Source organism: Carcharodon carcharias, chromosome 1 (genome assembly GCF_017639515.1).
Source record: "Carcharodon carcharias isolate sCarCar2 chromosome 1, sCarCar2.pri, whole genome shotgun sequence".
Lineage (NCBI taxonomy): Eukaryota > Metazoa > Chordata > Chondrichthyes > Lamniformes > Lamnidae > Carcharodon > Carcharodon carcharias.
Window position 1 is genome coordinate 264,495,964 of NC_054467.1, and position 13,856 is coordinate 264,509,819.

Below are 13,856 nucleotides of genomic sequence, written 5' to 3' on the forward strand. Positions count from 1 at the left end.
TGGTTATAACAGGCGAGGTTATTCTAGGTTCAGGCTGGAAGGGTCTCTGGATCGCTACCTGAGCCAAGTGTAAATTGGTGTAGGGTCAAACAGAGCAGAGAACTGAATGCTGAGCTCAAAGAGCGATGAGGGAGACAAGTTTCGATTCATGGGGTACTGACGCCTGTACTGGGGAAAGAGGAAGCTGATGGTACAGGCTCCACCTAAAACTGGGCTGGAACAGTGTCCTGGCCAATTGTATTATTAGAGTTGCAGGTAGGCTTATAAATTTTAAAAATGTGTTGGGAGGCAATGAGGGGAGGCTTTCAGGTGAGTGGAAGTTTGTGAATCTGGATTCAAGGTTACAAACGCGAGTGGTATAGAAATAAGCAAAGCATGGCAGGATGGATCAAAAATGTTTAACACTAATAGTGAACCAGTGAATTAGATCAAATCACAGAAAATGGTAAAATCTTCAAATTAATGTTGATTACCCGAATGCTGAAGCGTTTGTAACAAGATAGATGAATTTACAGCACAAATAAATAGATTTGATTTAATAACCATTACAGATATGTGGTTGTAAAGTAACCAAAAAATGAAGGCCCATAATTTCAGATCTCCAGGGCATTGAACCCAGGCAGTACCCCAAAGATCTGTTGGGGGAAACACCCATCCCCGAAGTTCCCACTCAAAGACTGCATGGGAATTGCTCGGGAAGTCTAAACTTCCGATGGGCAATGGCCTTGCCCTAGGAACCATCCAATACTCCAATTTAAGTTGGAGACTCCACATGTTTCTGACTGTCTTACCAGAATATTTAGCCAGGAAAAGTTAGAAGAATTACAGCCACTTCTAACTCCTGGGTAACTGTGGTACTGATAGCTCCCCCTCAACCCCTCTACTCAACACCTCAACTACACCGCACCCCCCCCCCCACACTGGAACCCTGACTAACACCCCCGATTACCCTCCCAGCCATCCCCCACCGACCAACTCCAACCCCGCCCCCCCCCCCAGCCAGCTTTCCTCCACTGACCCACCCCCGACTACCCTCCTGACCCCCACTACTGACCACCCGAATACCCCCACTGATCACCTCCCCCGTTGCCCACCCGAACACCCTAACTAGCTGCCCGCCACCTCCTTCCCCCCACCCCAGCCACAACTGACCACGTGAACGTACGAACGAACAGACGAACTTACGAATTAGGAGCAGGGCATTGTACCACTCGGCCCTTGAAGCCTGCTCCGCCATTCAATAAGATTATGGCTGATCTGATTGTAACCTCAACTCCACATTCCTGCCTACGCCCGATAACCTTTCACCCCTTTGTTAAACAAGAATCTATCTAGCTCTGCCTTAAAAATATCCAAAGACTCTGCTTCCACCACCTTTTCAGGAAGAGATCTCCAAAGACTCACTACTCTCTGAGAGAAAAAATTTCTCCTCATCTCTGCCTTAAATGAGTGATCTCTTATTTTTAACCAGTGACCCCTAGTTCTAGATTCTCCCACAAGAGGAAACATCCTCTCCACATCCACCCTGTCAAGTCCCCTAAGGATCTTAAAGGTTTCAATTAAGTCACCTCTTACTCTTCTAAACTCCAGTGGATACAAGCCTAGCTTGTCCAAACATTCCACTTAAGGCAACCCGCCCATTCCAGGTATTAGTCTTGTAAACCTCTAAACTGCTTCTAACGCATTTACATCTTTCCTTAAATAAGGTGACCAATGCTGTACACAGCATTCCAGATGTGGTCTCACCAATGCCCTGTACAACTGAAGGGTAACCTCCCTACTTTTATAATCAATTCCTCTCACAATAAACGATAACATTCTATTAACTTTCCTAATTACTTGCTCTACCTACATATTAGCCTTTTGCAATTCATGCACTGGGACAACCAGTTCTTTTTTATTCTTCCTACCAAAATGGACAATTTCACCTTTGCCCACATTATAATTCTTTAGCCAGATCTTTGCCCACTCACTTGACCTATCTATGTCCCTTTGCAGCCACCTTACAATTTACTTCCCTACCAATCTTTGTGCCGTTAGCAAATTTCACAACTATACCTTCGGTCTGTTCATCCAAGTCACTTATATAAATTGTAATACGTTGAGGTCCCAGCACTGATCCTTGTGGCACACCATTCATTACATCCTGCCAAAAGAAAAGGACCCATATATGCAAACTTTGTTTCCTGCTAGTGAGCCAATCTTCTATCCGTGCCAATGTTACCCCCTACACCATGAGCTTTTATTTTCTGCAATAACCTTTGATGGGGCACCTTATCAAATGCCGTACAACACATCCACCGGTTCCCCTTTACCCATAGAACATGGGACTCCTCCAAATAACTCCAATAACTTGGTTAAACATGATTTCCCTTTCACAAACCCATGTTGACTCTGCCTGATTGCCTTGAATTTTTCTAAGTGCCCTGCTATAACATCTTTAATAGTAGCTTCTAACATTTTCCCTATGACAGATGTTAGACTAACTGACTTGTAGTTTCCTGCTTTCTGTCTCTCTCCCTTTTTGAATTAAGGAGTTACATTCGCTATTTTCCAATCTAATGGAACCTTTCCTGAATCGAGGGAATTTTGGAAAATTAAAACCAGTGCATCAACTATCTCACTAGCCACTTCTTTCAAGACTTTAGGGTGAAGTCCATTCAGACCAGGGGATTTGTCAGGCCACAGTTCCAACAGTTTGCTCAATACCACTTCCCTGGTGATTGTAATTTTTCTGAGTTCCTCCCTCCCTTCCATTTCCTGATTTACAGCTATTTCTGGGATGTTACTTATATCCTCTATAGTGAAGACCGATGCAAAATACCTGTTCAATTCATCTGCCATCTCCTTATTTTCCATTACTAATTCCCTGGCCTCACTTTCTATACTGCCAGCGCTCACTTTGTTAACTCTTATTTAAATATTTATAGAAATGCTTACTGTTTGTTTTCATATTTCTGGCAAGCTTTCTCTAATTGTTCCCTCCTTGTTAATCTTTTTGTCATTCTTTGCTGCATATTCTGTCCAATCTTCTGACCTGCCACCAATCCTAGCACAATTATATGCTGCTGCTTTAAGTTTGATACTGTATTTAACTCTTTTCGTTAACCATGGATGGTGGGTCCGCCCCTTGGAATTTTTCTTTTTCACTGTAATGTATCTATTCTGAAATATCCCTTTAAATGCCTGTCACTGCTTCTCTATTGACTATCCCTTAAACTCATTTGTCAGTTCACTTTAGCTAGCTCTGCTTTCATGCCTTCATAATTTCCCTTATTTAAGTTTAAAATACTCGTCCCGACCCACTTTCTCTCCCTCAAACCGAATATAAAATTCGAAAATATTATGATTTTTGTTACGTAGGGCTGCCTTCACTGTGAAGTTATCAATTAATCCTATCTCATTGCTCAATACTAGGTCTAGTATAACCTGCTCTCTGGCTGGCTCCAGAAGGTGCTGTTCTCAGAAACTATCCCAAAAACATTCAATGACCTCCTCATCTACACCACCTTTGCCCACCTGATTTTTCCAATCTATACATAGATTAAAATCCCACATGAATATCACTGTACCTTTCTGAATAGCATCCATTATCTCTTCTTTTATACTCTGTCCGACTGTGTAGTTACAATTAGGAGGCCTGTACACCACCCCCACAAGTGACTTCTTACCTTTATCATTTCTCATCTCAACCCAAACTGCTTCTACATCCTGGTTTCCTGAACTTAGGTCATCCCTCTCTAATGTGCTAATACCATGATTAATTAACAGAGACACGCCTCCACCTTTTCCTAACTTGCTGTCCTTCCTAAATGTAACGTACCCTTCAATATTCAGGTTCCATTCTATGTCACCCTGTAGCCATGTCTCCGTAATGACTATCAGTTCGTACTTATTTATTTCTATTTGCGCTATCATTTCATATGTTTTGTTTTGAATGCTACATGTATTTAGATACAGAGCCTTTACTTTTGTTCCTTTATATTTTTGTAGCGTCTATCCTTATCTGTTGATTTACTCTTAAATTTGTACTCTCCCTTCTTGCCACAGTCTGTTCATCATTTCCCATTAATACCTTGCTCTCTTGCCCTGTCTCTACTCTTTGGTTTACCACATCTTCACAAATTTGATCCCATGCCCCCACTATTTAGTTTAAAACCCTCTCTACTTTCCTAATTATGCAGCTCACTAGAACACCAGCCCCAGCACGGTTCAGGTGTAGACTGTCCCAGCAGTACAGATCCCACTTTCCCCAGTGCTTCACAAACTGATACCCACTTCTCCCACACCAGTCTTTGAACCAACCAGGCCATCATTTCTCGGCTTAATTTGTCCTATGCCAATTGCCACATGGTTCAGGCAATAATTCAGAAATTATTACCTTAGAGGTCCTGCTTCTTAATTTGGTGCCTAGGTTCTGATACTGACTATGCAGAACCTCCTTCCTTATCCTGCCTGTGTCATTGCAATCTCCATGGACCATGACTGCTGGATCTTCCCCCTCCCATTGTAAATTTCTCTCCAGCCCTGAGCAATTTTTTAAAATCCATGTGCAGGATATGGGCGTCGCTGGCTAGGCCAGCATTTATTGCCCATCCCTAATTACCCTTGAGAAGGTGGTGGTGAACTGTCTTCTTGAACCGCTGCAGTCCTTGTGGTGTAGGTACAAACCACAGTGCTGTTAGGGAGGGAGTTCCAGGATTTTAACCCAGCGACAGTGATGGAATCGCAAAATATTTCCAAGTCAGGATGGTGAGTGACTTTGGGGGGAACATTCAGGTGGTGGTGTTCCCACGTATCTGCTGCCCTTGTCTTTCTAGATGGTAGTGGTCATGGTTTTAGAAGGTGCTGCCTAAGGAGTCTTGGTGAGTTTCTGCAGTGCAACTTGTGAATGGTACACACTGCTGTTACTGTGCGTCAATGGTGGAGGGAGTGAATGTTTGTGGATGGGTGCCAATCAAGTGGGCTGCTTTGTCCTGGATGGTGTCAAGCTCCTTGAGTGTTGCTGGAGCTGCACTCATCCAGGCAAGTGTATGGTGTTCCATCATACTCCTAACTTGTAGATGGTGGATAGGCTTTGGGGAGTCAGGAGATGAGTTATTCGCCACAGGATTCCTAGCCTCTGACCTGCTCTTATAGCCACAGTATTTATATGGCTAGTCCAGTTCAGTTTCTTGTCAATGGTAACCCCCAGGATGTTGATAGTGGGGATTCAGTGATGTTCAGCCTTTGAATATCCAAGGGGCAATGGTTAGATTCTCTCTTGTTGGAGATGGTCATTGCCTGGCACTTATGTGGCTCGAATGTTACTTGTTAGCCCAAGCCTGGATATTGTCCGGGTCTTGCTGCATTTGGACATCGATTGCTTCAGCATCTGAAGAGTCGCACATGGTGCTGAACATTGTGCAATCATCAGCAAACACCTTCACTTCAGACCTTACGATGGCAGGAAGGTCATTGATGAAGCAGCTGCAGATGGATGGGACTAGGACACTATCCTGAGGAACTCCTGCAGTGATGTCCTGGAGCTGAGATGATTGGCCTCCAGCAACCACAACCTTGTTCCTTTGTGCTAGGTATGAGTACGACTAGTGGAGAGTTTTCCCCCTGATTTCTATTGACTCCAGTTTTGCTAGGGGTCCTTAGGGCTCCTTGATGCCACACTCAGTCAAATGCAGCCTTGATGTGAAGGGCAGTCATTCTCACCTCACCTCAGGAATTAGTTCTTTTGTCCGTGTTTGAACCAAGGCTGTAATGAGGTCAGAAGCTGAGTGGCCCTGGCAGAACCCAAACTGAGCGTCAGTGAGCAGGTAATTTCTAAGCTAGTGCCGCTTAATAGCACTGTTGATGACCCCTTCCATTACTTTACTGATGATGGAGAGTAGACTGATGGGGCGGTAATTGATCAGGTTGGATTTGTCCTGCTTTTTGTGTGCAGGACATACCTGGGCAATTTTCCACACAGCAGGGTTGTAGCTGTACTGGAACAACTTGGCTACAGGTATGGCAAGTTCTGGAGCACAAGTCTTCAGTACCAATGCTGGAATATTTTCAGGACCCACAGCCTTTGCAGTATCCAGTGTCCAGCCATTTCTTGATTTCACGTGGAGTTAATCAAACTGGCTAATGACTGGCATTTGTGATGCTGGGGATCTCTGGAGGAGGCCGAGATGGATTATCCACTCAACACTTCTGGCTGAAGATTGTTTTGAATGCTTCAGCCTTATCTTTTGCACCGATGTGCTGGGCTCCTCCAGCATGGAGGATGGGGATATTTGTGGAGCCTCCTCCTCCAGTGAGTTGTTTAATTGTCCACCACCATTCACAACTGGATGTGGCAGGACTGCAGAGCTTAGATCTGATCTGTTGGTTGTGGAATCTCTTAGCTCTGTCTATCACTTGCTGCTTATGCTGTTTGGCACGCAAGTAGTCCTGTGTTATAGCTTCACCAGGTTGACACCTCATTTTTAGGTATGCCTGGTGCTGCTCCTGGCATGCCCTCCTGCACTCTTCATTGAACCAGGGTTGATCTCCTGGCTTGATGGTAATGGTAGAGTGGGGTTAATGCTGGGCCATGAAGTTACAGATTGTGTTCAAGTACAATTCTGCTGCTGCTGATGGCCCACAGAGCCTCATGGATGCCCAGTCTTGAGTTGCTAGATCTGTTCGCGATCTATCCCATTTAGCACGGAGGTAGTCCCACAGAACATGATGGAGGACATCCTCAATATGAAAACAGGACTGCGTCTCCACAACGACTGTGTGGTGGTCACTCCTACCGACACTGTCATGGACAGATGCACCTGCGGCAGGCAGGTTGGTGAGGGTGAGGTCTAGTATGTTTTTCCCTCTTGTTGGTTCCCTCATCACCTGCTTCAGACCCAGCCTAGCAGCTATGTCCTGGTGATGGACATTAAAGTCCACCACCCAGAGTACACCCTGCACCCTGGCCACCCTCAATGCTTCCTCCAAGTGGTGTTCAACTGAAGGGGGTGCAGTAGATGGTAATCAGCAGATGGTCTCCTTGCCCATGTTTGACCTGGTGCCATGAGATTTCATTTGGCCTGGAGTCCATGTTGAGGACTCCCAGTGCACTCCCTCCTGACTGTATACCACTGTGCTGCCACCTCTGCTGGGTCTATCCTGCCAATGGGACAGGACATACCCAGGGATAGAGATGGTGGTGTCTGGGACATTATCTGTAAGGTACGATGCCTTGAGTATGACTATGTCAGGATTTTGTTTATCTAGTCTGTGAGACAGCTCTCCCATTTTGGCACCAGCCCACAAATATTCAAAGGAGGACTTTGCAGGTTCTACAGAGCCGGGTTTACCATTGTCTTTCAGGTTAACAGACTGTTACTGGCCGGGTACTGCAAAGATCAGTATTGTGGCTTCAGCTATTTCCTTAATGGCTCAGAAGGGACTGGGTGCAATGTATTCAAGTCTGCTGACTGTACAAATCCTGGTGAGGCAGTAAGCTGTGAGGAGGGGGACATAAAGAGGCTACACAGCGATAAAGATAAGTTTAGTGAGTGGGCAAAAGGTGGATTATAATGTGGGGAAATATGAGTTATTCACTTTGGCAGGAAGAATATAAAAACAATGCTTTTTAAATGGTGCAAAACTAAATGTTGGTGTTCAGAGGGATTTGTGCAAGGAACATAGAAAGTTAACATGCATGTAGAGCAAGCAATTAGGAGCGTAAAAGGTATTTGTTTTTTACTGCAAGAGGGTTTGAGTACAATAGTAAGGAATTATTGCTGCAATTCTACAGGGCTTTGGTGAGACTACAAAGAGAGTACAATGTATAGTTTTGGTCTCCTTACTTAAGGAAGGCAGTACTTGCTTTAGAGAAGGTGCAACAAAGATTCATTAAATTGGTTTATTTCCTGAGATGAGTAGGTTGTCCTGTGAGAAAGATCAACCCTCTGGAATTTAATAGAACTGAAACCAGATTTTAAGAGGGCTTGATACAGTAAGTGCTGAGACCAGAAGACATAGGAGCAGAAATTAGGCCATTCGGCCCATCGAGTCTGCTCCGCCATTCAATCATGGCTGATAAGTTTCTCAACCCCTCTCCCGCCTTCTCCCTGTAACCTTTGAGAGGCTGGTGAGTCTCGAGCTAGGAGGTATTGTCTGAGAATAAGGAATCGGACATATCAGCCTGAGGTCCAAGGATCAGACATGATCTTTTTGAATGGTGGAACAGGCTTGAGAGACTGTATGGCTCACTACTCCGACCTCTCATGTTCTTATGAGGTCTGATGGGCAGACCAAGTCTACTCTGGTTCTTTCCAGGAGCAGTCCAGTTAGTTCCACTCCCCCACACCTTCCCCATATCCCTGTAATTTTATCTCATTTCCTTTTGAAGCCTACTATTCAATCTGTTTTCACTAGCATATCAAGGAGTGCATTTCAAATTCTAACCACTTGTTATTTAAAGTTTTTCCTTGTGTCACCACTTGTCAGTCACCTTCAGTCTGTGTCCTCTCGTTATTGACTCTTCAGGAATTGGAAACCATCTCCTTCTTTACTCTGCCTATATCCTTCACAGCATTAAACACCTCATCATATTTCTGAACCTTCTTTGCTTGAAGGAGAACTGCCCCAGTCTATCCAGGTTATCCACATAACTGTAACCCCCCTCATCCCTGGAAGCACTCTAGTGAATTTCTTCTGTACCCTCTCCAAAATCCTTCACATCCTTCCTAAAATGTGGTGTCCAGATTTGGACAAAGTATTCCAGGATTGTGTAGATAGTTAATCTATTGAAAAGGAATAATCTTCTCCATCCTTGATAACCCTTGTGTCCTTGTGTTTTAACATCAGGAAGCTGAGGAAGCTAATGAAGCTGAGGAACCAGATGAACCACAAAGACCCCCCACAGTCAAGAAGAAAGAACAGAAGTTTAAGCCCCATCGGGGACCTCTACGTTCAGCCAAGCTGAAGAATATTAACAAGTCTTTGGATAAGATGGAGAAGGAGTTGTTCCAACAACAAGCCTCGGAACCCTGTATTGAAGAGCCTCCTGCGCCTCCCTGTGAAGTTTATAGGATGACGTCCTATTTCCAGAATGTTCTGAAAATCCAGAACAGCCGATTACCACTAAATAACAACATGACCTTTGATGAGTTTGGGAATGTCACCTCCGTGCAGAGATTGAAGCCGAGCCAATTCCCCAGGCAACAGGTAAGGCCAGTGTTCCAGCTGCTCGATGTGGATCTGGAGCCCGAGACCCATAGACCACTTCTGAGAGAATCCTTGAGACCTTTGGTCTTCCGGAGTGGCAACTTTGGTAAAAGCTTCATCCCTGCCAGGTACAATGTGAGGATGCCTCGGAAACAAGTTCCTGGAAATAGCAAGGGTCTGCAAACTCTGGAACGGGCGGTACTTGGGAAGCCAGACCTTCACGGCTCTAACGCCGTCAGGCCAAATAGGAGACCAGCCCCAGCGAGGCAGCTGAAGCTGAATGACTCATGTGCTGTCTCCACCACTCCAGAATTCATTCCTGATGGGACAAAGGACAGAAATCATTCAAATTGTGGCCAGTATCCTGAGTATGAGGAGGAACAGCCGAGCAGACTGAGACCCATCTGCAACAGCTTGTTCAGACCCCCCATCCTGGTGGAAAAACTAACCAGCGGCATTGTACAGTAAGCCCCTCGGGCAAGACCTGAACACAGCCTCTTCCTGCTGTGACTATTCTGTACTCATTATGTCCTCTTTTGTTGCCTTGCTTCTCTGTGCATTAACTCTGTTGTTTTGACATTTCGCCAGGTGTGACATTAGGTAATCAAATTACCTCTGTAACTCTAGCCAATAAAAGAAAAGAATTATCTTCAAGGTACCTGAACCCTTCTGAAAATAGTTATTGACAGATCGCTTTCAGAAGGAATCAGCTAGCAGTTGGCATAGTCACCTATTATAGCAACAATTTCAGCCATGACACCACACTTGTTATCAATGCTTTACTGTCCTCCATCCTCCACTTCTCTAAACTAAAAGGGGCTAAAACGGGTCGTGAAAAGTCATTGGCAACCAGGATTAAGGAAAATCCCAAGGCCTTTTATACATATATAAAAAGCAAGAGGGTAGCCAGGGAAAGGGTAGGCCCACTCAGGGACAGAGGTGGGAATCTGTGTGTGGAGCCAGAAGAAATGGGAGAGATACTACATGAGTACTTCTCATCAGTATTCACCAAAGAGAAGGACTTAGCGGTCGATTTGTCTAGGGAAGAGTGTGTAGATAGCCTGAATCATGTTGAAATCAAAAAAGAAATGTTAGGCGTCCTGAATAATATTAAGGTGGGTAAGTCCCCAGGGCCAGATGGGATCTACCCCAGAGTACTGAGGGAGGCAAGGGAGGAGATTGCTGGGGCCTTAACAGAAATCTTTGTATCCTCACTGGCTACGGGTGAGGTCCCAGAGGACTGGAAAATGGCCAATGTTGTTCCATTGAGATAAAAACAAAAAAACTGCGGATGCTGGAAATCCAAAACAAAAACAGAATTACCTGGCAAAACTCAGCAGGTCTGGCAGCATCGGCGGAGAAGACTTCTCCGCCGATGCTGCCAGATCTGCTGAGTTTTTCCAGGTAATTCTGTTTTTGTTTTTAATGTTGTTCCATTGTTTAAGAAGGGTAGCAGGGATAATCCGGGAAATTATAGGCCGGTGAGTTTGACGTCAGTGGTGGGGAAATTATTGGAGAAGATTCTTTGTGACAGGATTTATTACCATTTGGAAGCAAATGGACATATTATTGAGAGGCAGCATGGTTTTGTGAAGGGGGGGTCGTGTCTCACCAACCTGATCGAGTTTTTCGAGGAAGTGACAAAGATGATCGACGATGGAAGGGCAGTGGATGTTATATACATGGATTTCAGTAAGGCCTTTGACAAGGTCCCTCATGGCAGACTGGTACAGAAGGTAAAGTCGCATGGGATCAGAGGTGAGCTGGCAAGATGGATACAGAATTGGCTTGGTCATAGAAGACAGAGGGTAGCAATGGAAGGGTGCTTTTCTGAATGGAGAGCTGTGACTAGTGGTGTTCTGCAGGGATCAGTGCTGGGACCTTTGCTGTTTGTAGTATACGTAAATGATTTGGAGGAAAATGCAACTGGGCTAATTAGTAAGTTTGCAGACGACACTAAGGCTGGAGGAGTTGCAGATAGTGAAGAGGATTGTCAAAGGATACAACGGGATATAGATCAGTTGGAGACTTGGCCAGAGAAATGGCAAATGGAGTTTAATCTGGACAAATGCGAGGTAATGCATTTTGGAAGGTCTAATACAGGCAGGAATTATACAGTAAATGGTAGAACCCTTAAGTGCATTGACGGGCAGAGGGATCTGGGTGTACAGGTCCACAGGTCACTGAAAGTGGCAACGTAGATGGATAAGGTAGTCAGGAAGGCATATGGCATGCTTGCCTTCATTGGCAGGGGTATTGAGTATAAAAGCTGGGAAGTCATGCTGCAGCTGTATAGAATCTTGGTTAGGCCACACTTGGAATATTGCATGCAAGTCTGGTCACCACATTACCAGAAGGATATGGAGGCGTTGGAGAGGGTGCAGAGGAAGTTTACCAGGATGCTACCTGGTCTGGAGGTTATTAGCTATGAGGAGAGATTGGAGAAACTTGGATTGTTCTCACTAGAGTGACGGAGATTGAGGGGTGAATTGATAGAAGTTTGCAAAATTATGAGTGGCATGGACAGAGTAGGTAGTCAGAAGCTTTTTCCCAGGGTAGAAGAGTCAATTACTAGGGGACATAGATTTAAGGTGAGAGGAGAAAACTTTCAAGGAGATGTGAGGGGCAGGTTTTTTACACAGAGGGTAGTGAGTGTCTGGAATTCGCTGCCAGAGGAGGTGGTGGAATCAGGTACGATAGTGGTGTTTAAGAGGCAACTTGACAAATACATGAATAGGATGGGAATAGAGGGATATGGACCCCGGAAGTGCAAAATGTTTTAGTTGACAGGCAATATGATCGGCGCAGGCTTGGAGGGCTGAAGGGCCTGTTCCTGTGCTGTACTTTTCTTTGTTCTTTGTAAACCAAAATCCCAGAAAACCATAGGACGTTGGAAATACAGGCATCCAAATTCTCACAAACCTACTTAGTGCCTGCTGGGAAAGTTAATTCCATCTGTTTTGGGCTTTCCCCATTTACCGTGGTGGGATTTGAACCTGGGTCCCCAGAACATTACTCTGGGTCTCTTGATTACTAGTCCACTGACAATACCACTATGCCACTGCATTCCAGATTGCCCAAACTTTCATCATAAGACAATCCCTTCACACCAAGAATCAGCCAAGTGAACCTCCTCTGGACTTCATGGATTTGGTTATCCACAATCTCCAGTGTCTGTGGACCAGTGAGTAACTTGCTGATCCAGCAAGGGAGCTGGTCCCTGTGCAATTTGTGTCTTCCACACAGCTGGAGTTCCTGACATCTGCCCTGATCTGAGAAGGTGCATTGCATTAAGAGTCTGCTTCTGTCAGTGTTAAAAATCTGCGCACACCCCAGTCCAAACCTCCAGAATCAATGGGCTGTGCCCCCAACCTGCAACACATTACTTAAGATGAATTCTTTCTTTATTGGCAAGCTGTAACTGTTGCAGTGCTGGGACCTCAACTATTTACAATCAATATTAAAGATTTGGATGAAGGAACTGATTGTACTGAAGCCAAATTTGCTGTGAGAAGGATGATAAGTAGGAAGGCAAGTTGTGAGGAGTATATGAAGAGTCTGCAAAGAAACATGTGTTAAGTGAATGGGCTAAAAAGTTGGCAGATGGAGCATAATGTGGGAAATGTGAGGTTGTCCACTTCAGTAGGAAGAATAGAGAAGCAGTATAATTATTTAAATGGAGAGACGCCAAATTCTGCAGTACAGAGGGACCTGGGTATCTTTGTACATGAATTACAAATAATCAGCAAGTCATTAAGAAGGCAAATTGAATGTTGGCATTTATTACAAGAGACGTGGAATATAAAAGTAGGGAAATCTTGCTACAACTGTGTAGCCCAATGGTGAGACCACAATAGGGTACTGAGTACAGGACAGATATACTTACATTGGAAGTAGTCCAGAGGAGGTTCACTTGGCTGATTCTTGGTGTGAAGGGATTGTCTTATGATGAAAGTTTGGGCAATCTGGAATGCAGTGGCATAGTGGTATTGTCAGTGGACTAGTAATCAAGAGACCCAGAGTAATGTTCTGGGGACCCAGGTTCAAATCCCACCACGGTAAATGGGGAAAGCCCAAAACAGATGGAATTAACTTTCCCAGCAGGCACTAAGTAGATTGCTATTGACAAATAGCAACCACCTAAAAGTAAAACTGTACCAGGACTCCACAAACAGCACTGGAGATCAAACAGAATAGAGCGTACCCAATATTGGAGCTCAAATCACAGAGGAGCAGTGTGGATGCAAGGCAGAAGGAAAGGTCAGCTGGGAAGGGGGCTGGAGAACAAGCAATGACATGTTACAATCCCCATTGAGAGCAACAATTTTTAAAAGAAAGGAATCCCCATGAAGCCAAGAGAAAGAAAATAGATGGACAAGATTTCACTTTTTAAAACTTTTAGTATAACAAACCAATTAAAAATCAACATATTCAAACGTTAATTAGCAGGTGATGGCTTTGTGAGGCACATTTTTGTTATATCAATCATTCATAGTTTCAAGCAGTCACATTATTTCCAATGCAAATGTCGGGCTACATGCAATCTCACACTCTTTCCAACTCAGCCTCCTCCAACTTCCCACTCAATCGTCTCGGTCATTGAGTCGCAATCACCAGCAGCCGTATTCCATCTGAAGTCCCCAGGCATGATTACCTCTAAAAAG

At 44.6% G+C, this 13,856-nt stretch overlaps 1 protein-coding gene across 4 annotated transcripts in view; it reads left to right on the top strand.

The window, feature by feature from the left end:
• Positions 1 to 9,850, top strand: part of LOC121285723 (uncharacterized protein C2orf81 homolog) — a 35,436-nt gene extending 25,586 nt beyond the window's left edge. For all 4 annotated transcript variants that reach the window (XM_041202482.1, XM_041202728.1, XM_041202568.1 and 1 more), the window contains exon 5: positions 8,833 to 9,850. In XM_041202482.1, coding sequence (XP_041058416.1) covers positions 8,833 to 9,660 — 828 coding nt within the window. In that variant the 3' untranslated portion in view covers positions 9,661 to 9,850. The remainder of the gene's footprint in view (positions 1 to 8,832) is intronic.
• Positions 9,851 to 13,856: the final 4,006 nt, after the last annotated feature.